Source organism: Falco cherrug, chromosome 4, assembly GCF_023634085.1.
Source record: "Falco cherrug isolate bFalChe1 chromosome 4, bFalChe1.pri, whole genome shotgun sequence".
Classification (NCBI taxonomy): domain Eukaryota; kingdom Metazoa; phylum Chordata; class Aves; order Falconiformes; family Falconidae; genus Falco; species Falco cherrug.
The window spans coordinates 46,461,217-46,487,560 of NC_073700.1; the positions used below are offsets into that span (position 1 = coordinate 46,461,217).

The window sequence follows — 26,344 nt, forward strand, 5'->3', positions numbered from 1 at the left end:
TTTTTCAGAAAGGAACAACAACAAGCCTTTGACCGTGTGTTTCACCCGACTTTTAATTAAGACCACATAATTCCAGACATCGCAAGATTGAGTTTGGTCTCGAGGTACAAATAGCGTTGCAAAGTAACCTTGAACACCTGAAGCAGTTTTTAAAGATTTTAAATTGTAAAGAGTCCTTCTTTAAAGTACTTCCTTAGGCAGAGGAACACAGGTGGATTTTTCAAGTGACAACATGCTGAATCAAACCACGACAGGATTAGCCAAAAGATATGAAGAGGAAGGACTGAGACAAAGGGCAGGTGTTCTGGGAGTTCTGCTTCTGGGCAGTGGTTTGAAGGACGAGCTTATCAGTACTTCAATGGAGAAGCACACCCATGATTCATGTTTTAAAGGAGGGGGAACCCGAGGATACCTGAATGTCCCCATCACTGCCAGGTTTATAGGGCAGGAAGGTTCTGCCTTCCAAATCTGCACGCAAACCCTGGCCCCTCTCCATTTGTAAGCACTGCTCACAGCTCCAGAGTCAACACTCTCAACTTGTCATCAGATTTATACTGTCACAGAAAATGCATTATCCCTTCTCACGACTGTTAGTGAAAAATAACCAACAATCCAGTTAAATACCTCTTGCATTTCTATAATTTACGTACTTGTGAATGTCCCTTTAATAACATGAATAAGGGTGCCAAACACATCTGAAACTCATTATAATTAAAAGCATAATTAAAATACATTCAGATAATTATTATAGCCAGAACATACAACTGTATCCCAATTAACATTTAAAACTTCTTCATTATTTTCAAATCATCTTGGTTTCTATTGGACAAGCAAGTAGATCATATTTACATTAAAATACTGAAAAATATTAATCATTGGGGTTTTATCATTAATAGTTGTAACACCACAAGTCTGTCAAAGGCCGTTTGCAATATGCTACACTTGTAGCAAAAGCTTGTCAGGAAACTATATGATTCAATCTGGTACTTAAATCAGACAAAAACAATTAAAAGCGTTCCTAAAGTCACAGCCTTAAAACCGAATAAAACAGCATTCAAAATGGTTTCACTTGTAAGAGGAAAAGTGACTGGGTTTTTGTTTAAGCAAACACTTGATTCCTTTCCCACTGAATTTTACAGCTGTCCCATCAACAAAACCCTAGCCCTTGTTATTTGGATTGCATCGCTAGGTACCAATTTTATTTCCCACAGTTTGAGAGAAAAGTAAAGCAAGAACAGTCACCACTGGAAATGTTTCCAGGTGGGAAACCTGCACACAGTCAGTAGCAGTGAAGTCATCAGGCAATATCTGGCTACATCATTTACCAGTACGCGCGCTTCTGAGGACAAAGCCCTTCCTTTGTCAGATAGTTGGCCAAAATAATTCATATAAAACTTAGTATTATATCAAGGAGGTCTGCAAAGCACTTAACGTAGAACTTTCAAAGGCTCCAAGTACACTGAATGGATGAGGACCGAGGCGGCCGTGCACCCACGGCACTCCTCCACTGTTTGCGGTGGCTTTTACGGGCAGGTCAACACAGCAAAACCAGAGGAAGCATCGTGGAGCTCCCATCCGTGGAATCGAGAGCAAGAACTGAAGACACAACTGTATCTGACTTGACAGTAGTATCTCATTAGAATGGTTACATTTTTTTTGAAGATATGCACATAGATGCTAAAAATTACACATTTTATATAAATAACCACTTTGTTATATATAGTCAGTGCCAGTGTGACTTGGGAAAGTTTGTACCACCGTTCAGGTGCTGCCTGCAGATGCTGGTTTGGTCTTCCGCTTTTTTCTTCCTATAATTTCTTCATCAAATATTTCTCTCTCCCTGAAAAGAAACACGTTGAAGTTCTGTAGTAAAAATAATCTTAACATATTAAACAGTTCACAGCATGTTACAGTAACTTGGCAAGAATGCTTCCCACCTTTAATAATTTTGATACTTAGACAGTGAGAAAGCTTGCCATAACGGAGGGAGGATACTGAACTCTCCTGCCCTTATGCACAACACTTTTCTGTATAAACAGTAAACTAGTAAGAAAAATTCAGAGAATACTAAAAATAAAAAGATACCTCTTGCTCACAGATGGTCCTTTTATGTACTTCTCCTCTGCCTTCTTGTAATCAATGTCATCCACAACAGAAATTGCATAAATGATGGCCTATAAAAGTATTTATTTAAATTATACTTGTGAAACAAAAGATAAATTACAACCAGTGAATTGAAACTGTCTCAGCAGATGAGCACATTTTCAGAATAAGGTTCCTCAACCACTTAGAAAACTTGAAGTTACTTGTTGTTTACCTGAAGGTCTTAAATAAATAATAAAAATTGTCCTTTAGCATTCCCAGAGGAGTATTTTTATAACCAGATTAAACTATTCTTCATACTAATTTTGTTTCTACAGAAGTTACTAATGCTCTCCCAGGTGAGCTCCTAGGAAGAACAATAACTATCTAAAAGCACAACTGTTAAAACAAACAACCCACCCACCCCCCAACAAAGAACCCAAGAAAACCCAGAGATAACTTGCCAGATTAAAAAAAAAACAGCCAAACAAACCACAACACAAAGCTTTGAAGCATTTTGGAAGTAATCAAAATACAGCACAAAGCAATCATTCTGCCTTTAAAAATATCACACTACCTAAAGACTCTCCATTCTGTGCTAACACACAGCATTTTGAATGACACTAGTTCACATCTCAGCCAAAACCCTGTCAGCCTACTAACATCCAAAGCACCCACAGGAAGTATGTAGCTATTAACCCTGGGGCTTTAGTTAGTTATTTACTCCAAGATGTAATGTAAACGTATTTGTTCTCCGATTACTAGCCAATGAACGTGGCTTAAGAGCTTCCTGTCCCAAGTTTAGTATTCTTCACCCAAGATACACACAGATCAGCACAGCTCCGTGGCCCTGGAGCAGAATGGACCATGACCCAAGTTGGTGGGCAGACCGGGGAACAGTCCGCAAGTCATTCACCTCAAATCACCCAAATCTAGTGTTATTTACTTAAACATGTACTTTTCTCAGTGTTTCGTGTTTACTTACTTCAGGCAAAAGGACGTCTGAAATAAATTTGATTCCATCTCCATTTATTTGATGCAGATTTTTACTGTGTGTTTCATGATATACTTCCTTCAAGTAGTTCACTACAAGGTCTAATTGTTCTTCATCCTCTAAATAAGTTTCAATGCAGGTCACATACTGACTTGAATTCAGGAATTCCTTGAGCCAGCGGGATTGTTTTCTGCTTTTCAAAATAGCCAAAAGATGCTCTTCAGCCCCCTTCATCTTCACTATAAACTCCACTATCTTTTTATTCGCTTTATCTCTAGCGGCTCTTGTTCTGTCAGGAAGAAGTTTCTTGGAGGGTTTCCGAGGTGAAGTTTCTTCAACATACTCCTCAATATGTTCATCTGCTATGTTTGGAAAGGTCATTTGGACTAAACCTTGATAACCTTCCTTTCTGACTGGGTAGCCTGAAAGAAAAGCCACAATCATTCTTACTTAAATACACAAAACAAGAAGCTCTCTTACATGTGTATTTACATACACAACTACAAAAAGGGATTTTCTTGATAAAGGAGTTGGTTTTCTTCCTCCCCTACCCCACCAAATATTAATTTTGTCTTAAAAGACTAGGGAGTTGAAACTCTGACAGGAGTTCTGAAATTAACTCTCTACAACACAAAGTCACCAGTTACCTGACTGCCTTTAACAATCAACGTTTAACTGCTATTGTGGGACTGAAAAACCTTAGGGCGCAATAACTAGTAATTTTAACTGTACCCCCTCACTGGGTCCAATGCCTAACTCAAAACACACGTAAACATGAATGCTAAATTTAGTAGGTAAGAGGAGAATACAAAAGATCATATATTCACTTACTGATATCAGCAGCAAAATATTCCAAGAAGGATCCCGTAAAAGAGTGACAACCTAAAAAGCCCAAACCAGGGTTATTTATCAGTTCAATTAAGCCTATGAAACAAAGCTGACAGTTTTGGCATTATCTTTTTTCTGATGTACATCAGGACACATGACATTATCCAACTCATCTACTTACCTACTCTAATGCGATAATCAGAAATCAATCGAATACACCACTCAATTTCTTGGCGATAATCTTCCTTGGCTTGTTCCTACAAAAAAAAAAAACCAAAAAAAACCCAAACACAAAATAGCGCCATTTACAGTCCTAAAAAACCAAAACCAAAGTAGCCCATTGCACCTTTTAAGTCTAGGACACTAACCAGGCAACAGCTAACGATAATCAATCAAAGTTTACTTGTCATCTTCTGTATTCTCCTGAAATTCAACTTCTGCCATCACTTTGTCATGCAGCATGAGAGCTGCTTAGAAAACTCACAAGTGAGAACACAGCAAGAGTCCTCAGCAACGCCTGCCTCCCACATACAGCGGTATTCTGAGCAGCAGCCTCACCAAGGCAGAGAAAGGTGTCAGGGGATCCCCCTCCCATATTATTCTCCACCTTGTGCAGCATGAATTAACGTTTTTTTGGTTTTTTTTTTTTTACTTTGTTGAATAGAGGGAGCGAGAACAGACAACTGTGGAAACACCCAGACCAGCCCACTGCACCACACTCCCTCCCCCCATCAGTTATACATTGTATATACAACTTGATTTTCCCAACACATGTATAACTTATAGTTACATGTAGTACTTACTATGAGGTGTTGCTTTTCTTTACAATCAAAGTGCTTCAGATTCTTAAGAGGTACCAAGAAACTTGATGAAACAAAGGAACATGTTTAGGGAAAAGAGGCAGTTCAGTTGCACCTCTCTATTTACTGCAATTCTACATCTCCCTGAAAACCAGATTTCATAAGGAATTCAGGAACACTGGTTTTACTAGTTTCAGTTTTCATAATAAGCTAAAGTTATGGAATCTTTTAACAAATGAGAAGTACCTGTTTTTTAAAATAAAACTCAAGGCAAGCCTTGAGTGTTTCCAGAAAGTTTAGGTACCGCATGTAAAACTCACTAGCTGGGTCCCCAGCCCTTTTTTTTCTTCCTGACATAAATGTCAGCTGTTCACAAAAATGCCAGCCTGTCCCAACTAGCAGCATTAAGCATACCTGCAAATCCCTACCTTACTTGGTCCCTCCTTCTGAGATCAACCTCAGTTTTCACTGACAGTGTAATTGCCCTGTACCAGGAAGAGAGTACAGGACACCACGTAAAAGAAACTGAATGTTCGGGACGTGATTAGAATCCACAGCACTTACCCTTTTGTCTTGTAATTTGTATTTCCTTCTATTAAGAGCACACATGCCTTTCTGTATTTCCGCTTCACATATTTAACCTTTTGAAAGGATAGCCTCATTAGCAACCCAGAATCCTAATACTCTTACAAAGCAGAAGCATTTTGCATAGATATTATACAGTACACCCCATACTTAATTTTTCATATTTGTTTAACTTCCTTCAAGTTTGAAGTGGCAAGAATAGCAAGTTACCCAAATGAAGCATTTTTTGTTAGTGCACAAGGGCCCATCCTCCTCTGTTTGCTGGGTGCAACAACCCTACTTCACGATACAAGACACAAAAGCTCAGTAGTAGTCCTCTGCTCCAATATAAACACATGTGAACTAACCACTTTTCATTTTTTACATGCTTTTGTCACATGCAAATTTATTTTTATTACCTTTGGAACACTTCTACTGGAAGATCTTTAACATTACCAGCTCTACACAAGTCAAGAAGGGCAAAAGATACTCAAGCACTCGGTAAGCTGCTCCTTATCAGACCCCTTGCAATATCACCCTAAGAAGGCAGTGAGCTGTTCTTACCACTGCTGGCCAATAAGGATACCTTCGCAATTTGCACCAGACCAAAATCCCTTCTTCAATTGATTGTGGTTCTATGATGAAAAAATAAAGTAATTCTTAAAAAAACCCAAAAAACAAACCAGCCAAGACAGTTGGCTCACCTTCTCTTGTCAGCCTCCTTCTAGGAGTTTCACTTCAATACTTTTACAGGTTTCAAGTAAGGTGACAGAACGCCCACCTCCACACCCCCCAAAACACAGCACAGGTAGCTCTGAACAATGGAACTCAGAAATGTCAACCCTAGGGCCTTGCCCAGTTTCACAACAATGTGCATTCCATTCTGTTTCAAAAAGCCTTTTTGGGGCATCCAGGAAATGCATTTTATTCCAAGCCTGAACAAAGTTGGATTCACTTTCTAGAAAGGTCAGGACTCATTACCATAGCTCATTGGCAAACTAGAAGCACACCCCCCCCTGAAAGAGCACACCAATCTTGGGTAAAGAAGTCTCACATAAGTACACAGATGTGTAAATCTCACCTTGATGTGATAAAACACTAGGAAGTTCCTCATCCTCCTCCTCTTCATCTACCAGAGCCGAGAGACAAAACAGACTCTCTGAGGGAAGTGCCTCTGAGGGCAGGTCAGACGATTCCATCCCTGTGAACAGCAACAAGCACCAGCGTTCGTAAGGGTGGGATGGTAAGTATCAGCTTCAGACCAGGCGAAACACACAACTGTGGAAGTGATTCCACAGCAGCATGAGTCACTGTAACGCAAGGATCAGTCACACCATACACACTCTCAATTCTTTGCCTAGGTAAAAGCTTAATTATCTGAATTAAAAAGGGAAAGGAACAAGAACGGGCTTGTTTCAGAACTCTGTACCAGCCTGTTCCTTTACATAACATCATTTCATCTCAACACTAACCAGACAGCAGCACAGAAAAAAACCTAAGTGTGAAATTAGCAGGTCCTCTAGCAAAGGGTAACGATTACTGTTAATTACAGTTTTTCAATGCAAAACCCTGAACAACTCTGGACAACCTAAAAGCCACACTAACCTTTAGCCAGGACTAAAGCGATTGCATTTTTAAGTTCTCCAAAACCTAAACCAAAAGGAAATATTCACAAAAGCAATGCAACAGTCCAAGATGAGCAAGAGTGCTCGACTATCAGATGGGATGTTTTCCCTTCCCCCAGTGATCTGCCCACCTTCATCTTCCTCAAAGTCAGGCAGCTGAAACTGCTTCACTTTATTCATAACCATGTATAAAGTTTTCTTTTCCTCCTCCTTACACAGAGAGGGGAAGCTCTCAGAACACATCCCATGGCTCGAAGACCCAGGGCAATTCGTTTTTCTGTACGAGGACACAGTTGCACTGATCTGCTGATCTCCATCATTCCATTTTAAACTCACTGGCTTTTCACTTCTATTTAATGGCTTTGCTAGACTTTCACTGTCGTTATTGATGCTTTTTTCATAATCATCCAAGGCACTTTTACAAGAGGAATCCAGTAATGTCCTCCTAGGGTCCCCTCTGCTGTTTGCCCTGCGGACAGGTACCACCGTGCCAGATGTGCAGGGGACAGACAGCAGAGACCCTTCCTCAGCAAGCAGCTGTCCTTGATCCTCGGGGAAATCATTCCTACACGATATGGGTGATCCTGCACCTCTTTGTCCTTTTCTTCCTTGCTTACTTTTTTCCTCCTTTGGCACAAGGGAGACTTCATTACTTGTTTTGGACTTTTTCAGTGAGCTGGGTTTGGTTTTTTTCTGTCCTCGTAGTGATTCTGATATTTTGCAATTTTGACTATGTGACTTTGATGTATTGTTCAAGTCCCCAGCACCACATCTGGAAGGGTCTGTTCCACTTTCATGTGCTTTAGCGTTCTCCAAAATGACAGAACCTTTCTGGGTTTCTTCTTTTGTATCAGTCTTCAGGCTGGGGTTATTTTCTTGTTCCCTTTTCGTCATTCCAGAAGCCTTAGGCTTTGGCTTGTCTTTGGAGTGAAAAAGCGATCGACAGCTACGTAAGTGGGTAGATGAGAGAAATTCTACATTGTTCTCCTGGGATAACTGAGTATTCGGTCCTTCTTCTGAAGGTGGTACGTGTTTGGCTGAGTCATTTTGATTCAAAATATCCAGGGCAATTTTAAGAGAACGGCGATATGTCAGTTCTTTGACAGCATCACTTGAATTATTGTTTTGATCTGATGAAGAAGAACATGCAATAAATGCAATGACCTTTACTTGTATATAAGAAAGAAATAAGTGCATCTTTTATTTAAGATGCAACTTAACACTTCAATCATCCATGATTCTTAGGCAAAATATATAGGGACACACAAAGCACAACCTTCCAATGCCCTGTTTTGATGGAAATACAAGTTTCTCCATTCCTTCCAACACATTACATAAAGGAAGAGCAAAAGTAGCTGTGATCCCATTTAGTCTATTTTCAAACTTTATGAACTGAATGGCAAGAGGGGAAAAGAAATGCAAAAAACACCCCCTTCATAAATACGTAAGTGCAATATATAACTACTGCCCACCAGGCTAACTACTTGTGTGTATTTTACACAGAGAATATAAACAAGGCAGCAAATGGTTTGACATCTCACTTAAGTTAGAGGCGATGTTTTCTATACATTCTTTCTTCAGCGGTACAGCATCTGCACAGTTCACACTAATCCTGAAAATACAAGAACACGGACTGAAAACATCACACTATTAAACCCCACCAACAGCACGACACTGCCTTCATGTGGCAAGAAATTTGCAGTACTTTTTTTTTTTTCCCCCCCACAAAACCTGTATTTGTTAACAGAAGAAAAAGAAAAAAAACCCACCCACATGAAGAATGCCTGAGCATTCCAAGATAAGCATGTTATTTATAGATGTTCCACAAGACAGTTCTATGACCAGCTCTAAAGAAGCAATGGGTTGTGGGTTAGCTACCTGATGCTTCTGTAAATCAATGATTTCATTTCACAGGTATCTTTGGATAAACAGATTACTTTTTCTTTTTTAAATGTCTAAGAGTGCAAACATACACCAGTAACAAGGATACTTAACTGTTCTGCCAAGCCAACTATTTCAACTTTAAAAGTCTCCTTTGCATTAGTAACAGATGTTTTCCCAGCAACTCCAGTTTTGCACAAAACCTACATTCAAGGGAAAAATATGCATTTAAAATCCTTGAACAAATCTCTTAGAATATAGGACAGGTCTGGGAAAAATATTTTTAGTATGAGCAGCACAGAACAGACTGATATTCCATGGCATCTGAGTGCAGCATTAGGATCTCTACAGAGTAGCTCTTTTTAAAACTATGTATGTGTTTACTGGGAACACTTACTTACTACGCTGTTGACCCAGTATTAATTTATATCCAGAAACCTTTCCTCATTTGAAGATCTACTTTACCTTTGCTGGCCATAAATGCTCCTTCCACATGCAAAGAACATACTCTTGATCTGTCATGACTGTGTTTCAAGTAGAAAAGGAAAATTCCAGTGTGCTCTAAAGAAGAAGGGAAGAGTTACCCAACATTTAGTCCATTTTTGTCTCGCTTTTTTAAAAAGAAATGTAGAACTTGAACTGAAGACATTATTATCGTTATATATTGCTTTACCTTTGAGATCACTGGACTAATAGTCTGCACACATTCTCCAATATTTAAGTTCTAATAGAGTATCTTTCTATAGCCGTGCAACATAAGGTGGCTTTACGGAATACGTAAGTGTAGAAAACACTGTCACAAACAAACAAAATACACTGCTGTGGGCTTGCACGTTCTGCAGCTCCCTGCTACCAAATCCTGCCAATAGACATCACTTGTCATATCCTACAAATGACACCATCCTGTGCCCATTGATACATGTAGTTTACAATCGTAAACCGAGTGAACCAGCTCCAGAACCCGTGCATGTTTCTTTAAGACATGAAAGGCTTTAAGAAAGGACCCATTAAGGAGAAGCAAATCTTCCCGTACTTACAAAGCCGATGGTTTAAGCTTGCCCGGCACACCGGAACGTGGTCCTGCCACTGAAACACAGGGAGAAGCAGATGTTACTACAGTGCTGAAGGCCAAGTCCCACGGGCTCGGGTAGGGACTAAACCCATGGCTGAGCGGCTCCGGGAAACCACGACGCTCCTGCAGCTCCACCTCGGCCTGCTCCCCCTGCCCGGGCCGCCCCTGCCCCGGCCTCCCCGCGCTCAGCGCCGGGCCCAGCTCTGAGCGGCGCGGGCCGCGCCGCCGGGCCCCACCACCAGAGAAGGGCCGAAGCGTAGGGGAAGTGGGCCCGGCGCCCCCAGCCTGGGGGCTCCCACAGCGCTGAGGGGACGGGCCGCCCGCCCTCGCGTTTCGTCAGCCCCACTGCGAGGCGGCGAGGCGGCGAGGCGCCAAGCCGCCGCCGCCGCCGCCCCCCTCCTCCCCCCTGCCGGTGCGAGGCCCCAGGCGGCCATTACCGTGCCCGAACCTAGCTCTGCGATGCCGCCCCTCCCACACCAGGCCACCGCCCTGGCCGGCTGTGCGCATGCGCCGTCCTCCCCGCCAAAGGCGACAGCCAATCAGTGACCCCCATTCGCGCTCAGAACGCTTCCTTCCCGCCGCCAACCACACACGCTCCTACCAATCAAGACGTCCGCTCCTCCGATGGCTCCACCCCCTACTTCTACTATTGGAGGGTCGGGCCACACCCCGCCCCTCGGAGAGGCGGTCTTGCTCCTGGCGCCACTTCCTCTTCGTGACGCTGTGACGTCACGGCTCGCCTCGTTTGCGAGTCCTGGGCGGCTGGGGGGTGGAGGTGACGTAGTACGGCCCGCGCCGTGACGTCAGAGCGCGGCACGGAGCTCCCCCGGCCCAGGCCTCCCACCCCGGCAGCCCCCGAGAGGCCCGGGAGGCCCCGCGGCCTGGGAGGCCTCGGGCCGGAGCTGCTGAGGGGGGCGCGGTTCCTTTTCCCGCCTCCCCGGGTGGGAGCCAGCACCCCCCCGCCTGTCCCTGGTGTGCTGCGTGCCCCGGGAACGGGCCCTGCAGCCGCCGTGCTCATCCCAGCACTTCCCTCGGTTAAAGGTCAGTTAAAGGCGCTTTTGTGGTTCGAGGTTCAATTACTTTGTAGGCCCCAGTGCCCCCAGTAGCATTGTCCCTGCTCCTGGTGTGTATTTACAACCAGATCTGTCAGCCCCACCATGCTCAGACAAACGGCTGTAGATTTAGTCACCCAGAGCCTGAAAATAAATTGTATGAAAAGGGGTTAAAAAAATCAGGGAAAAAAAAAACAGCCTTCAGCAAGCTGCTATTTGGCCCTGTCAGTATTTAACTCTTGTATTCCAAGAATTAACTGAAAACAGAGCCCACATTATGATGTTTGATATTTTATTAGTTGTCTATACTTCTTTATAAATACCTGCAATATCAGAAATGTCACCACTATACTGAAGTAGGAAGTTATTAAAACACATTCTGAAAACAGCGTACAGACCAAAATGGCATCTCCTATTAGTTTTACTCCCAGGAGTACATTTTTTTTCCCTACCTTTAAGTACCGATATTTGTGGAATAATGCTTTGTTGATATAAGAAGCAAACTCCTTTTTTTTTTCTTTTTTTTTCCTACAGTTTTCCCTCCAGTGCCTTCCATTGCTGACGACACTTTGTTACTCGCTGTTACCTCATTGATCCCGTATTTCCCATTATTCTGCAGAATTGGGAGTGGTCTGCAGGCAGGGCAACATTACTCAGCATTTCCCAGCATCAGTCCCTCCCTCAAGGGCTCTGAGTGTCCTCAGAACTCCGGCCTGGTCCTGCAAAGCGTTTAAGTAAGTATTTCATGTCAGAGGGTATAAAATAGTCTTTTAAGACCCAGGTTAGTAAACAACATGGTTAAAGATGTTCTGGCCCCACTGGAGAAAATGGGGACACATCATGGAGTGTGAAGGACAGGGTGTCACCGATAAAGACTGGCGTTCAGCACACTGCAAGGTTCAGCCCTCTATATTAAAAAAAGGAGAGAAAACAACTGCCCCTCCTGCAAAATGCAAAGAAAACCAGATAATTTTCCCGTCGCTGAAGCATTCTCCCATGTTACCAGTGCCTGCTTTCTCCAAAGCGGTATCTTGCTGTGCACCTGTTTCCCCACTGAAGGTATGACCACTAGTTAAAAAAAAGCAGTGCATTTCTGGTTGAAACATTTTTCCAATTAAAAAACCCTCTTGAACGTCCAGTCTCTCCTTTGCATTCAGCTTCACAAGCACCCTAAACATAAATGAGCTTCATACAGTATGGATCAGCCCTTATACATAGTCTTTATGATTTCTGCTTGTGCTGTAAATAAATATGAAAGTTGTGTTACATTTGCCTTCCTGCCACTCTGATTACAGCTCTGACCTGGTGACCCATGCTCTGTGCCAAGCTGGGTGTCTGTAATTGCAGCTTTCAGCTTCATCAAAATTTCGGTTTTTATTTGCCATCCCTCCTTGATCAACTGCTTGGTTCTGTGTCCCCATCCTGGAAAAATGAACCTCGTCTACAAATTTCATTCTTCTCCAGTTGAGATTTTTTGCCCAAACGCACTGTTATTAAGTGTCACGCCCAAACCGTGAGGGTTGTGGGTCATGGCCATTGCCCCAGGATAGCAAACCTCATGCTATCACCAGATCACACCAGCTGTGACTGCAGAGCAGCCGCCCGGCTTTCTGTAATCCTCCATGTGTAATATGGCTTTTCCTGTCTGATTACTTGTTCTGTATTAAAATCTGCAGATGCTTTTCCTGTGGCTTGGTAAATAACTGCCTAAAAAATTTCATTAGTCTTAAAAAACCGAAATATGTATAAACTCATTGTCCTCACTCAGGAAACAACAGCACCATTACAAAGGCTCACAATGTGCCGTAGAAAGAGTTGCATTGTTCTTCATCAAAACTCATGTAAATCCTAACCTGGAGTGCCGACGCAGAGGCCAGATGAGCCAGCATTCCTGGTTCGTGACAATTCTACCACCATCACATACCCACAGCAAGACCGAACATGGGCACAAATGAAATGGGAGTGGAGCAAAAGCATAAATCAAAGGTTGTCTACCATCAAGTGATACTAAAGGAACCACCGGCAAACACTTTTTCTCCGATAGGATCAAACAGCTGGATTCAAAGGCTCCTCCAAACTTTGTCTAATACAGCAGCAAACCTACAGCTGGCTCTGGTAACAGCGGCTGTAGTTGTAATGTCGATGGTCAGTGATAATCCAGATGCACCCTCTCCCCTAAGCAAATAAACCCTTGAGGACTATTTACAGGAACTTACAAAACTCCATCAGAAAGACAACTTACTGCCTTTGTAGGGAAGGTGAAAGAAATCCTTTTTCTGCTGTTTGCTCCTCGTTTTTTAAGCCACTTGGGACCTTTTCAAGCCACAGTGGCCCAAACTGTTAATTTGTTGGAAGACAGAGTCACCAGCCTTGTTTCCTCAGTTGAGTCCGTACAGACACACACTCACAGCAACCAGGTACGACTGTACTGGCAACAGGACACTAAACAAGGATGCTCCACATGACAGACCACAGGCTCCTGATGCACACCTACACTCAGGGCACTTCTGTGCCCCCCATCTTCCTCCACTTCTACCCCATGCCAGTGTCCAAGGGTCAACAGGGTATTGCTTGTTGAAGCCGTGGCAAGCCGGCAGCAGCGCCGAGCGCTTTAGCTCTCACAGCCGGCGCCATTCACAGAAACCTTGGACACGGCAGGGCAGTCACTCTGGAAGGCATCGAGGTCCTTGGTAGCAGTGGCTTCAGGGCTGGTGGTCCCTGTTCCCTGGGGTAGACAGGTGCCCTGGGGACCTCCCTGGCTGCGCCCGCTGCGAGAGCAATCATGGTGCCCGTGGTTGCCCAAGCGGCTGGAAGCCACCACAGCTTTCATGGCAGCCTGTTGCAAAGGCATAGCAGCATTAGCAGTTATTGGTGTGTTTAGCATGCTTCTCTGCTTCGATGATGTTCCCAAGGCGCTTGAGCCCCCAGAGTGTGCAGAAGGGGAGATGGAGCCTGCTCCTTCAGCCACATTGAGCTGGGAAGGCCAGCCCTTCACCTTGGGCCAGGCTTTTTCCCAGCTGCTGCTCCCTGGGGACACAGCTGCACAAGACACTGCTCCATCATCCTTCAGCCCCCTCCCTGAGCTGCCACACATCACTGAATGTTTATTTGCTTGGGGCAGGGGATCATTAAAACCTAGCTCTTGGTGGCCCCAGCTGTTCGTATGAGGGGATGCAAACACAAGCCACCCTGGGGGTCACCAGGACTTTTTTCACCTTACCTTCAGTTTCCGCCTGGCATTAAATTCCTGCAGTTTCTTCTGCGTGCTGTCCATGTGAGCAAATTTAGCGGCTTTCCCAGTGACCCAGGGATGCTCCAGAGCCTGGTAGACAGTCAGTCTCTTCTGGGGGTCCAAGACAATCAATTTTCTGACCTGTAACCAAGAAAAGTCTCCGTTCATCAAAAGCCTCTGGGTTTGTTATTTCACAAGCATTGATCTGAAGCCTTCACACTTGGCAGCCATGAGAGCCCCAGTGCTGGCTCACTCACCAAGTCCTTGGCATTGAGGGAAACCTCATCCCACCATGGGGATACAAACTCGTAGTCGCAGGTGAGGATGCGGCTGTACATGTACTGGTCCCCTCGTGGGTCAAAGAAGGGCTCGAAGCCACAGAGCCTGCAAGCACAGGAGAGAGGAGCTACAAGCTGCCACCTGGGCCCTGCGGCGCAGCCATGCCGGTGCTTCCCGGCTGCTCACGGTGAGCTACGGTGGAGCAAACCATTTCGCCATTGTGGTTTCACCACCCACAAGGCCCCAGCAGCGTTACTCACAGGATGTAGGTGATAACGCCCACGGACCACATATCCACTTCAGGGCCGTACGGGCACCCATGGAGGATTTCAGGGGCTGCAAGCAGAGTTTGGGGTTCAAATGCACGGGTGTGGGGAGCTCCTGGCAGCACAGCCACGGTGGGAACCTCACAGTTGAGGAAAGACCTCCTGGGCACCAGCAGTGTCTCCTGAGCCCAGCACAGCCATCTGCCATTCCTGCACTGAGCTGTGCATGGCCTCAAGCAGGGAGTCTCCCTCCCACCCTCCAGCTCTTCCCTCCTGCTCACCGCAGTACCCCGGTGTCCCGCAAATGGTTTTCATGGTGTCCTGTTCATCCACGATCTTGGAGAGCCCAAAGTCACCTTAGAGGGACACAGAGGGGAGCAGCGCTGCCGTCAGGGAGAGCCATCATTAACCCACCTCGTGCCACAACCCCCTGGCCAGGGCCCGCAGCAAACCCACCAATTTTAAGGGGTGCATCGGGGGACAGGTCTGCATAGAGCAGGTTCTCTGGCTTCAGGTCACGGTGGACGACTCCATTTTTGTGCAGATACTACAGAGAAAAAAAAGCAGGGATGCGGGAAGGAAGGGAAGGGGCAGGGGAAGGCTTGTCTGCCTCCAGCAGAATTCAGGAGGAGGCAGCAGCAACTGGGGACCCAGCACAGATACGGGACCAACTCACACCACTAGTCCTTTGGAAACACCCAACACTTGCAGTGCCAGAGCTGCTGGCGTGGCTGCGGGGGCACAGTAAGGACATTTCCCCTGATGAGCTCCCATTTTTAAACCCTCCCATTGCTATAGAAACCCCATCTCCAGCAGACCTGTGATGCAGAGCAGCGCTGACCTTCCTCCCTCCTCTCCTTCATCCCACTCCAAATGTGGATTGGAAGAGGCATCTCCATCAGTGATGCCTTTGGAGGCCCAAGGGCAAGTGGGCAAATGCCTCTCCCCAGGGGTACCTGGGGTGGCTGCAGCTCTGGGTGCCTCTCCCCAGGGGTACCCAGGGTGGGTGCAGCTCTGGGTGCCTCTCCCCAGGGGTACCCGGGGTGGGTGCAACCCCTCCAGTGACAGCCCACACATAGGACCTCCTTGCTGGACCACCCCGAGGGGCTGCTAGAGGGGGGGGGGAGGAAGCACACTGGGGACATGTTACCGAAACAGCTTCCAGGATCTGCTTGACCACGTGGGCTGCATCCCGCTCGCTGTAGAAACCCCTCTCCACGATCCTGCAGTCACACAGGGTCAGCACCCTGCCCCATATGGCCCTCCCTCCCCCTCCCTCCCCCAACCATGGTGTGCATCAACCCTCTCCATCCTCATCTTCCCCCCCCCCCGCCCCGCCCAGCCATTAGGGTGGGATACATCCCCCCTCGTTAGGAGCCAGTATGGGGATTGCAGGACCAGTTGTACCTGTCAAAGAGCTCTCCTCCCGTCACCAGCTCCAGGACGAGTGCGATCTCAGAGGGCGTCTCAAAAATCTCCTTCAGCTTGATCTGAAAGGGGCAACAGGAGGGATGCAGAGGCTGGGGGAAGCGTGTGGCCACCGGGCTGTCAGGGGTTTGTTGGGGCAGCCCCGTACCACAGCGTATTTCCCTTCTTGCCTTTGGATTTGTTTGAATGTGATCTTTTCTAACTGTTTGCAGCAGTCCACGATGCATTAAAGATGGTGCTGGGAACAAGAAGAGACAGGCACACGGTGCCTTTATCCTCTTCAAGCCTCCAAGCATGTTAGCCGGAGGAGGAACTCACCAAAAGCTTTTTAATTTTGCGGCTTCATCGGCTGTGCTAGCACCTCAGGTACATCCATCTAGCCCTGCGGTGTGGGAGCGACCCCCAAAAGCCCTGCCTTCATCCCTCCTGGGATGGATCCTGCTCATCTGCACTTGCAGGGATGCGGGAGAGATGCACAAAGCCCCAAGGGACTGGGACTGGGGCCCTCGGACCCCAACAGGTACTTTTGGAAATGTCCCTTTGACCATTTTGCAGCAAAGAGAAGTGTTTTTTTCCTGTTTTTTGGCTCCCACATGAGGTGAGGTTGTTTGCATGAGACCTTTGTGCCACTGCAGCAAATCTGGAATTAACAGGTCTCTCTTAAAACTATGTCAAAATGCAAATTTTTTATTATTATTTTTTTAATGGAAAACTGAGAATTTCATGCTTCTTAAGACTTTTGTGACACTGCAAATTTCATGGGGCTTTAATCATTACCTTCATAGGCTGGGTGACAAGCCGTGATACCCCGCAGGGTGAGAGACACTATGTGGCAGCTTATTGCATTATAATAATACACGGAAGCACTATAATTTTCCTATTAACTTCAAAAGTTTACAATCCTATTATCATCCGCTGTTGAGGTTAGTGCTGAACGATAGCGAGCGCATAGACAGCACCAGCGTAAATAATGAAACAGAGCATCTCTTCTTCAAAAATAACTTGAACTTGGGAGTGAGCAGAACCCTACAGAAAACTCGGTGATTTAAATATTAAAACTGTCCAGCTGGTTCCTCCCCCGCGTCTCCGTGGTGCTGCTGCCTGGAGAGCAAAGGAGGAGGGAGGGCAGAAATTGAATTTTCTGTTGCATTTCTGATAACACATCAGAGAGGAGCCTCTCTCCATCCATGGTTGACAACATCTGAGCATCCTCCTGGGCTGCTCCAATCCCCATGCTGGCTGTTGTCCCTGCATCTGCCTAAATGTCCTGGGATAGGGAAAGCATCTTTGAGAAAAAGGCTGGAGCACCCAAGGCAGGTCCATGCTGAGCTGGCCAAGCAGCTTAGGGACAGCCCGGCTGTCATTGTCCCCGTTTTGAAGATGTTTTGGACTTCTCTTGCTTTCATCGCTTTGCATCAAGGCTTTTGACAGTGGCAGGTGGGCAGGACATTGCATCCACGGCGAGCAAAGCCCTGGTGCTCCAAGGCCAGTCGATGTGCACTGGGGTGGAAGCAGCCATGCCCAGGGTTTTGAGTGATGCTGGGGGTGGGGGTGGGCGGGTGGGGGGAAAAGGCAGCTTGGGCAGCAAGCAGCCAGCGGCGAGGTGATGTCCCAGTGATGTCCTGGCCGCAAAATCAATTGGAACGGGATCTGTCGCACCCCCGCAGAGCCAGCACTCAGCACCACAGCAGCAGCAGCTGCCAGGTGGCTTTTTGCGTTATTTCTTTAACTCAGGTTGTCTTCAAGATGCTTTTGCAATTTGCTGGCGGAATTAAGCAGCCAGGACTATAAGCCTTTTTGGCAGGTGGAGGGATGGGGGGCGCAGAGCCCCCGAGCTCCCTGCCACTGCAGCGGGTTTGACACGGCAGCCCCAGCTCTGCTGACACCAGTGGTGATTAGATCCGCTCCTGGGCGTTGCAAATCGTTCCAGCCGAGCTGCCGTTATCCCCCAAGCGCTGAGCAAGAGAAATGGTGGCTGGCCACACCAGGATGCTGCACCCAGCACCCGTGGCCCCATCCTCCCCTTTTATCTCCCCTTGCAGGATTCATTACAGATGGGCAATTTTCTATGGTATTCATTTGATCTCCTTGTTGGAAATTGCTTACCAAATGGAAATCTCAAGCCAGGGGATGGGGGGAGTGGGCCTGGCCCTCGATATCAGAGCTGGGAAGCTCAAAGGCACTGCAAGATCCGGGAGTTTCGTGCGGCAGCAAGCGGGGAGTCACCATGCCATGGCACGGACTGGGCATCTGGAGCCTGTCTGCGAGGCAGGGAGGGGATGTGGGATGCAGGGAGGGTTTCCCATGGGGTGGTGAGTTCATCCCACACTGAGACAGGACGAGGACAAGAACATCCCAGCCTTTCCCTTGGCAAAGTCAGGCTCCCCGGCTGCCCATAGGCAGAGTGAAGGGGAGAGCCACCCCCAGCAGCCACACCAACCCGACCCGAGCCGCGAGCTGCACCGTGAGGTTCCTACTTACGATATTGGGGTGCGAAAGCCGCAGCAAGACCCCAATCTCTGTCCTCACGATCTTTTTGTCGATCTAGAAAGCAAAGGCCACACAGAAGTGATGTTACCTGTGCTGCCAGGTCTGGGTCTTCCCACCCCTGCCATGCAGAGACCCCCCTGCCATCGCTCCCTGCAGGTTCCCGTGTCTGTCCCAGGGCCCATTTCCCCAGCAGCAGCAAAATACACCAAGAACCACCCCCCACTGCTGCACCCCCAGCCCAAACCCCAGCACTTTCATCCATCTGGGACCCTCGGACCACAGGAGCGATGCCTGGCTGACAGCGCCATGTCCATCCGAGTGCCAAGGTGCTTTGATGGTGGAGGAGACCCCCACCCCTAACCCTGCAGCCCCCCTGCCCTGCCAACACTCACCGTTTTTTTCAGTATCTTGGCAGCATAGGGGGTGCCCGTGCCCTTCTCCTCGCAGCTGTACACCACCGAGGTGGCTCCCCTGCGGGAGGGCAGAGGGTTCGTGAGCCTGCCTGGGTGCAGCCAGGACAGAGGTGGGGGTCCTGGATCACCCCACGCTCCCCACCATGACCTTTGCCACTGCCAGGCCCTGGGAGCTCAGCCTGCGTCCCCCTCCCCACGTCACTTCCAGCTTCCCTGGGTAAAGCCATTTCAATTAAAACCAAGTCCTACAGGGGGGTTAAATCTTTAGGAGCCTCTCACCCAGAGGACAACCTCAGTGGGGTCTGCAGGGACACTGCCAGCATCCCCATCCTGACAAAGCCACAGCACATGGGGCGACCCCATGCCACTGGGAAACCTCCCAGGCAGGTTAAACCCCTCCAAGTTCCAAGAGGATCGTTCCCGTTAAACCCCCAGCAGTGCCCTCAGCTGCCGGGGATTTTTAGATCTAGTTAATAACGTTCTCTAACCACTGGACGGTGAAATCAACCCACGGCTTCAGGCCATTATGGGGCTTGTTTGCAATTTCCTCTTCACTGCCTGGCCCCTTGGAGCAGATTAATTTTTGCCCCCAAGTAATCGGCCACATTTTATTGCTCTTTGGCTTTGCTGTCTTCTGGGACTGAGTTCATACTCTGCCTTGAGGCATCCTCACCCGCTCGTGCCCTTGGCCCAGGCGAGCAGAGACACCAGAAGACCAGCCCCATGGCAGACACCATCTTCAGCACCAAAATCTCCCCCGAGACTGAGAGGGCTGCAAGCGACCTTTTGCTGCAGCCCCACACGCTGAATGCCCCAGCGCTGCCCGTGCTCCCCAGGGTGCACTTGTGAAAGAGGGATTTGCTTTCAAAATGAGAGCAGATTTTGCAACTCATCCAGCTGAACTTGGGAATCAGGTTCCCATGGCAACAGCAGAGCCAGCTACCAGGTACCATGGGGATGCGGCGGGGCCTGAGGATGCTGTGGAGTGAGTAAAACTGGGTAACGCTAGACTTTGGCCATTTTCAAAGCATTTTCTTCCTTTTGCTCAATGTTTTCTATGAAATTTTATTTTGCAAATGAAAAGCGATTTGGAAACAAACTGCTTAGGCTTGGAGGGGAGAGGTGGCCGTCACCTTCTTCTCCAGCTCAGAAAAATGGGCAGAAGGCTTCAATCTGAATCCAAAATGGCAACACTGCTACTGTGACCGCAATGATAACGCACTTCCAGGGGGTGAAAAAGCCACAAGTGTCTCCCCTGGCTGCGGCAGCCAGGGCTCAGCCCACGGCAGGCACGGTTTAAACACGCTGGAAGGTTTAAAGCAGCAGCACCCTGCCCTGCCGCTGCCTTTCTGCACGCAGCGGATGCCTGGGTATCCTCCTAATTTTCCACCCAGCCTGGGTGTGGGTGCAAAGCCCCTCCTCGTCCCTCCACCCCCTTGTCACAGCTAAATCCCAGCCTGGACCTGGTGCCTCTCACCCTCCTGTAAGACTTTTCCACATGGACAATTTGCAGCCCGATTCCCGCTAACAGGATGGTTTGGAAGCCCCCAGCGTGGTGTTTCGGAGGTGCTGGGGTTGCTCCATGGACATGGTGCAGCCTGCTGTGCCCACGGTGGGCTGCCAGCTGCCCCTCACACGTCCCCAGTTATGCCAGGGGCTGGATTCACACTGGCATTCGCTACACCCTGGTCCCTCACCCCACCACCCCCAGCAGCCGCCGCTGGCTGCTGCTTAAGGCCTCAAATAAATATCTGCAATCAACCTTGACTGTGACAGGAGATAATTGCATTTGCTTTACAGATGAACTGGAAAATGTCAAACAATGGGATTTGCCAAGAGAGCCTGGACTGGTGGCAGGGGCACGTGCAGGCTGCCAAGCCTGTGGTGGGGAGGATGGTATGAACCTGCAGCGAGGCAGGTACGGACCTGGAGCTGGATGCTGCTGCCCACAGCCACGAGCAGCCCCCAGCCTGCTCCATGTCACCCCTGGGGCACGGCAGGCCGGGTCCTCCCTGCTGGCACGGCAGTGCTGCCACCTCACGCTCCCTCCATCTATCCCTCGCTCCCTTGTGTGATGTCGGAGCAGGGTCTGACCTTGTGGTCCCTCACGGTGGCTCGGGCAGCATCAGCGCATCGTGGCAGAGAGGCACTAAGCAAAAGCCACGCACAGCAAGCAGGCGCCCACCCACCCCGGATCACGTGTGCCCAGCGCACTGGGCGTGCAGCTGGCTCCGAGACCAAGCCCAGTTTGATTTAAACCTGCACGCTAAAACTGGGTGGATAGAAGGATGGTTGAAAGGGGGTCCAGGAACTCAGCGCCTGTCCCTCTGTCCTACACCCATCTGTGCAGGGCCACATGCTGCCAAGCCCTGCGGTGACACTGGGCACACCTCGGTAAGAAGCTGTTAATACCTCCCTTGACCAAAGCTGCTGGTTTTTATGCTCAGAGGCTCCCCTACAGATGGCTGAGCCCACCACCACCAAATCCATCTGCTTCGGAACCAGGGCTCGGCAGCGGCACTGCCTCCTCCCTGCCGGCACAGCCCAGGGTCCCCTTCAAACTGGGCTGTCAAACTTTCCTCACAGAGGTTCCCAGCACGCCCTGGCACCCCCAGTGCCCTGGGGGCATTGGGATGCTCACTGCCCCTTGTCACCTGCCCTCCGGTTGGGACCGCTCCAAGCACAGGAGCTCCTCAATGCCAGCATTGCTGCTGGCCTGCGCAGGACACGGGAGCTGAGCCTGGGCATCTTTGGGATGCATTGTGGCCCCTGGGGCACTGGCAGCATCCCCACGGGCACTGGGCACCAGCCCTGGGCTCCCCCAGACGCTGCAGCCCGAGGGGGTGGGAGATAGCTGAGCTGCCATGGAAGACAGCAGTGCTTGGCACGGCATGTGCCAGTGGTGAAGGCAAACCCGCCGAGGAAGCAGAGATGGGTGCTGCCTTCAGCAGGATTCAAACACATGTCTCCTGCCAGTCCCAGGGAATGACACACAGCACCTGGGGGACCTGGCACACCAGCCCCACTGTCCCCTGCCCATGAGGATTTACAACAGAGCCTCTAATAAATAAATGACAACAGCCTCCACCAAGAAGCCGTTGGCTGCTGGGGTGGCTCCCCTCTGAGCCACCACACACTGGGACACAGCCCAAACCCTCGGCAGGGCTTTCCAACCCAGGTGGGACAAAGCCAGATCTGGGAATAAATTCCCCCTGGGATTGTGTCCCTTTGCTGGGGCTTGCACTGCCTGTCCTTTGCAGGGGGCTGCTCTGGAGGGACCCACCATAGCTCCATGCCATGCCAGGTTCATCATCCACCTCCCCAAAGCCTTGGGCTGCTCGAAGTAAGACAGGTCTCACACAAGCCCACTCGCCACCACAGGGGTGAGAAACGTAGAGATCTATGCACACAGGGAACCTGGGCTCCATCCTACAAACCTTCAGTGAGTGCTGCCAAAACCACCGCTGCAGCACCGCAACACAACCCAAGCCCCAGCTGACACGTCAGGGAAGGGGGTCCCACAACCCACACCCTTGATCCATCACCCCCTGCATCCCTCCATCTGCCTTCATTCTTCCCTCCACAGCCCTCCATCCCTCCTTTCATCCCTCTCCCCACCAGGCCAGTCCCTGCCCGGATTAGGACACGTTCCCATGCAAGGGGGGGCTCCTGCCCGATGCTCCCAGCAGCCGGTACCGTCCCAGCTCAGGGCCCACGACGTAGAAATCTTCCAGGGCTGTCTTGCGGTGGGACCCATCGATCCAGTACTCACTGCTGGTCTTGGAAGAGGGCATGGTGGGCCGGGGGCGGTGAGCTCCCGCCAGCTGCTCGGAAAAGGAGACCCAGACATCGCCGCAGCCCCCCCCACCTCGCTGCCCCCACGCATGCAAGCATCCAGATGGCCCAGCAAAAAGCAGCACTCGGGATTATCAAGCATGATGAAGTTGCAGCCACAAATCTCCTTCCCACCAAGCACGTATGCTGCCTTTTCAGCGATAATACCTCACGCCTATGTTGTGTGTCGTGCCCCCCCTCCCATCCCGCCCCAGCTTTTCACACCAGGCCTCCCATGGTACCCCCTTTTCCCACCCCATCCCCACCTTTAGGGGCTACCTCAGCTTTTCAGAGCCCAGCAGGCCAGACGCTGCGCCCAGGCTGTGCCCCATGGAGTGGGATGTTGGGGGATCTGCCCACTGATTCCTGCCATCACCCCCCAAAATCACCCCGACACCAAGCATGCCCCCTTCCATGGGGCCCCACCGCCCCTTGCTTTTTACATCCCCATGAATATTTGGGTTGGATTTGGGGAGCCGGCACGTACCATTAGCTGCGGTGTCGCTGTGCAGTGGAGCTGTGTCCCCCTCGGTGGTCCCTCATCCCCAGCGCGGGGCGGCGGTGCAGAGGGTGGGTGCTGGGTGCAGGGGCTGCTCAGCCCCCCCCACGCCTGGGTGCTGGCGCTGTGCCCGGCTGCAGCCCCCCCGGGCCCGTGCTGCCAACGGGCAGGCAGGGCCCCCCCTGCTGCTCCCCACAGCAGGGGGTGTTAGGGCGCCTGGGCGGTGCTCAGCAGCGTGGGGATGAAGGGATGCAGGGGTGGAGGAACGCAAGGATGAGAGGATGGAGGGATGGAAGGATGGAGGGATGGAAGGATGATGGAGGGATGGAAGGATGATGGAGGGATGCAGGGATGGAAGGACGCAGGGACGGAGGGATGCCGGGAAGCGGGGGCGCAGGGCTGCAGGGAGAGGGGAAGGAAGGTGGGGATGCGGGGACGGGAACCCTCCCAGGCAGCATCACCGTCTGGCGCCGGTTTCCCGGCCGGCTCGGCCGTGCCACCCCACGGCCCGGCGCCGCCACTGCACCGCGCCCCGCCAGCCCCCCGGGGCTCCAGGCTGGGCTCGGGGGGCGGCCCCACGCCCCCGCCCCTCGCTCAGCCGCTCCCCATCACTCGCAGCCCAGCGGCAGGATCGGGCCCACGGCGGGGCCAGGCAGCGGGGGCACCGCGCCGGATCCGGCCCCGAGCACCCCTCGGGGACCGAGGGACCGATCCTGCCTGCATCTCGGGCAGCACCCACAGCACCCACACCCGGGGAGGCTGGATCCTGCCCCGGCCCAGGGAGCACCCAGAGCCCGGCATCTGTCCCTGTCCTGGTCCCGGTCCCGGGGCGGACGCGGGCGCTGCCGGGCGCTGCCGCACGGTGACGCCGTCGCCCACCGGATGGGGGGGGGGTGTGTGTGAAATAGGGGCGGGAGGGGGATGGGACTGTGGTGAGAGGGGGAAGGGGGCAGGGCGGAGCTGGCATTGGGGGGAAGGGGATGAGGGGGCATGGCAGGGGGCGGGAGCTGGGGGATAGCGGCTGGGGGGTCGGGGTGAGATGGGGCCAGGGATGGGGTGGAACTGGGATTGGGGCTGGCCTTGGGATGGGGCCGGGAACAGGATAGAGATGGAGATGGGATTTGGGATGGGGACAGGGTGGCACCAGGGATGGGGTGGGAATGGGGCCATGCAGGGGTCAAGGCGAACGAGCAGGAGGTGTGTGGGTGTGCTCCGTCCCCCCATCCCCCTCCCCATCAGCCCTGGCCGGCAATGGGGGCTGCCCTCACCCCCGGGTGAGAGGGGCTCCTTCTCAGCCCTGCTCCCTGAAAAGCCAGGAGCAGATTTTTATGTTTTCCTGTTAAAAACTGGAAACAGGAGAAACATCCCATGGGGCAGCGACCCTCTGCGTGGGAGTGATGGTGGGGCCCCAGGGATGCTGCATGGCCCCCCCACCGCCGCAGCTCAGGTGGGAGACCCACAGAAAAGGCCCCACATGAAACGTTCTCCTTGTAATGGGCTTCCCAAGTATTTATTAGAATATTTTATCATATCTGAGGGAGGCAAAGTCAGCCCTGCTTGATCTAGCCTGGTTGCAACTCTTTTTTTGAAAGGGATGTTCCTAAAGGGAGTGACCTGCCAAGTGGATAAACGTGACCTGCCAAGTGGATAAACTGACCCTGGCTCCATTTCTCCCCATTACAGTAGGTTGTGGAGAAAAGGGTGGGCTGGAAGAGGCTAATTTGCATAACTGATATTTATCACTTCATCCAGAACAAGCACAGTCCCCCTGTTCGTTCCCAGCCCCCAAAGGGTTGGGGGGGGGGGGGCGGACGACTGCATTTGAAGAGGAGAGGCAGCCCCTTCCCTTCGGAAAGTTGGTCATTCACCTCTTTGCAAGGGGCTGCAATCCCACCGGCAGTGCCCACAGACACCCACTCTGACACCCGTGGGTGGGCACTGGGTGGAGCGTGGGGCTGGATCCAGCCTGGGCAGTGGGAAGTGGGGATGGGGCTGTGACAGCAGCCAGGCAGCCCCAATCCCCTGCACATCCCACGAGCCAGCCCTGAGAGGAGGGGGCTGCCCTTTACAGCACCTTGTCCCCAGCTGGGGCACCTTCCTGGGGTGCAGACCTGACCCCCCAGCTTGCAGGAAAGGGCTGGGCTGCACCTCTGGGATCCGGCTGCCCATCCTCCCTTCGGCTCCCATCCTCCCTACGGCTCCGTGCGAGGATGGGGCTGGAGGAAAGCCTCTAGCCTTTTGTCTGCTGGAAAGGAATTAATTATTTTGTTCTCTCATTACACTGGAATAAAATCCATTCTAGAGTAGCATAAATTTAGATGCCTCAAGTTGCTTTTTTTAACATCCCGGGTAACATTTCTCTCCCTCTCTCACCTTTTTCCAAATCATTTCTGTCTCGTGCAACCATCAACATTCGGGATGAAGTACAAGATGGAGGGGCATTAACCGAAGTACAGCGAAAGGCCTGCGTGGGGGTGTGGATCTTTCCCTGGGTGGAGGATGGGAAGGCAAGGCCAGAGCAGGGACCCCCGTGGTCTCCCTGGACCCCATAAGCCACCAGTGCTGGGCTGGGGGTCACCAGCAAACCACAGCCTGGGGCAGAGCGGTGCCTGGGAATGGTACCCATGCGAGGGGCCAGCCACTGCCTCCCACTGCTGAGCGATGCTCAATTGTTTGGAACATAAAATGGAAATTAATACATACGGTTAAACCCCACCAGCAGCAGCATCTCCCCCCCCTCCTCCCCAGCACTGCTTGCTTTGTTAATTGAATGGCACGAAGCAAATGAGGTCAGAGCTCACTTGAGCCAGACAAGGACACAGAAACACATTGCGCCGCCTGACAGCAAGGCAGGTCTGTCTACCTAGTGATGTTTAGCATTCCTGCCAGGAATCGCTCATTAAAAACCTAAAAGACAGCTTAAGCATCCCATTAGAGACTCTCGTGGTCTGTAGTTCCTTCCCTCGCAGATACAGTTGCGGTGAGAGGCTGGTGTGCACAGGTAG

At 50.5% G+C, this 26,344-nt stretch overlaps 2 protein-coding genes and 1 long non-coding RNA gene across 5 annotated transcripts; 1 reads left to right on the plus strand and 2 right to left on the minus strand.

The window, feature by feature from the left end:
* Positions 1-35: 35 nt before the first annotated feature.
* Positions 36-10,335, minus strand: PWWP3A (PWWP domain containing 3A, DNA repair factor). Of its 3 annotated transcripts, none has more exons than XM_055709095.1 (15): positions 10,284-10,335; positions 9,812-9,860; positions 9,240-9,335; positions 8,889-8,977; positions 8,435-8,505; positions 7,109-8,023; positions 6,350-6,469; positions 5,833-5,903; positions 5,269-5,345; positions 4,708-4,768; positions 4,086-4,161; positions 3,908-3,958; positions 3,068-3,498; positions 2,086-2,174; positions 36-1,840 (listed from the first exon to the last, which is right to left on the minus strand). In XM_055709095.1, exons 3-15 carry the CDS (start codon positions 9,294-9,296, stop codon positions 1,762-1,764), a joined length of 2,187 nt encoding a protein of 728 aa, XP_055565070.1. In that variant the 5' UTR covers positions 9,297-9,335; positions 9,812-9,860; positions 10,284-10,335; the 3' UTR covers positions 36-1,761. The 3 variants fall into 3 exon arrangements, with proteins under 3 accessions (XP_055565070.1, XP_055565069.1, XP_027653604.2); XM_055709094.1 differs by having other exon boundaries at positions 7,025-8,023; XM_027797803.2 differs by lacking the exons at positions 9,812-9,860; positions 10,284-10,335 and adding an exon at positions 9,448-9,791 and having other exon boundaries at positions 7,025-8,023.
* Positions 10,336-10,465: 130 nt separating this feature from the next.
* Positions 10,466-12,166, plus strand: LOC129735987 (uncharacterized). Its single transcript, XR_008732036.1, has 2 exons — positions 10,466-10,887; positions 11,433-12,166. It is a non-coding gene; the product is annotated as an uncharacterized LOC129735987 (long non-coding RNA).
* Positions 12,167-12,309: 143 nt separating this feature from the next.
* Positions 12,310-24,142, minus strand: LOC102054662 (calcium/calmodulin-dependent protein kinase type IV-like). The gene is made up of 12 exons (XM_055709099.1): positions 23,328-24,142; positions 22,703-22,830; positions 18,986-19,064; positions 18,585-18,647; positions 16,083-16,165; positions 15,826-15,898; positions 15,132-15,222; positions 14,957-15,031; positions 14,670-14,745; positions 14,388-14,514; positions 14,119-14,271; positions 12,310-13,734 (listed from the first exon to the last, which is right to left on the minus strand). The coding sequence occupies exons 1-12, from the start codon at positions 23,328-23,330 to the stop codon at positions 13,510-13,512; spliced, it is 1,176 nt and encodes a 391-aa protein (XP_055565074.1). The 5' UTR covers positions 23,331-24,142; the 3' UTR covers positions 12,310-13,509.
* Positions 24,143-26,344: the final 2,202 nt, after the last annotated feature.

Bases quoted from the DNA above. Each gene is read 5' to 3' on its own strand.
- PWWP3A (XM_055709094.1), bottom strand. From the start codon at position 9,296: ATGACAGATCAAGAGTATGTTCTTTGCATGTGGAAGGAGCATTTATGG. The intron at 5,346-5,832 runs GTAAGAACAGCT...TCCTTTCAAAAG, and splicing joins ATCCTTATTGGCCAGCAGTG to GTTAAATATGTGAAGCGGAA. The intron at 2,175-3,067 runs GTAAGTAAACAC...ATACTTTTATAG, and splicing joins CAGACGTCCTTTTGCCTGAA to GCCATCATTTATGCAATTTC.
- LOC102054662 (XM_055709099.1), bottom strand. The intron at 15,032-15,131 runs GTGGGTTTGCTG...TGTCCCTCTAAG, and splicing joins CGATGCACCCCTTAAAATTG to GTGACTTTGGGCTCTCCAAG. The intron at 14,746-14,956 runs GTGAGCAGGAGG...CTCTGCTTGCAG, and splicing joins CGGGACACCGGGGTACTGCG to CCCCTGAAATCCTCCATGGG.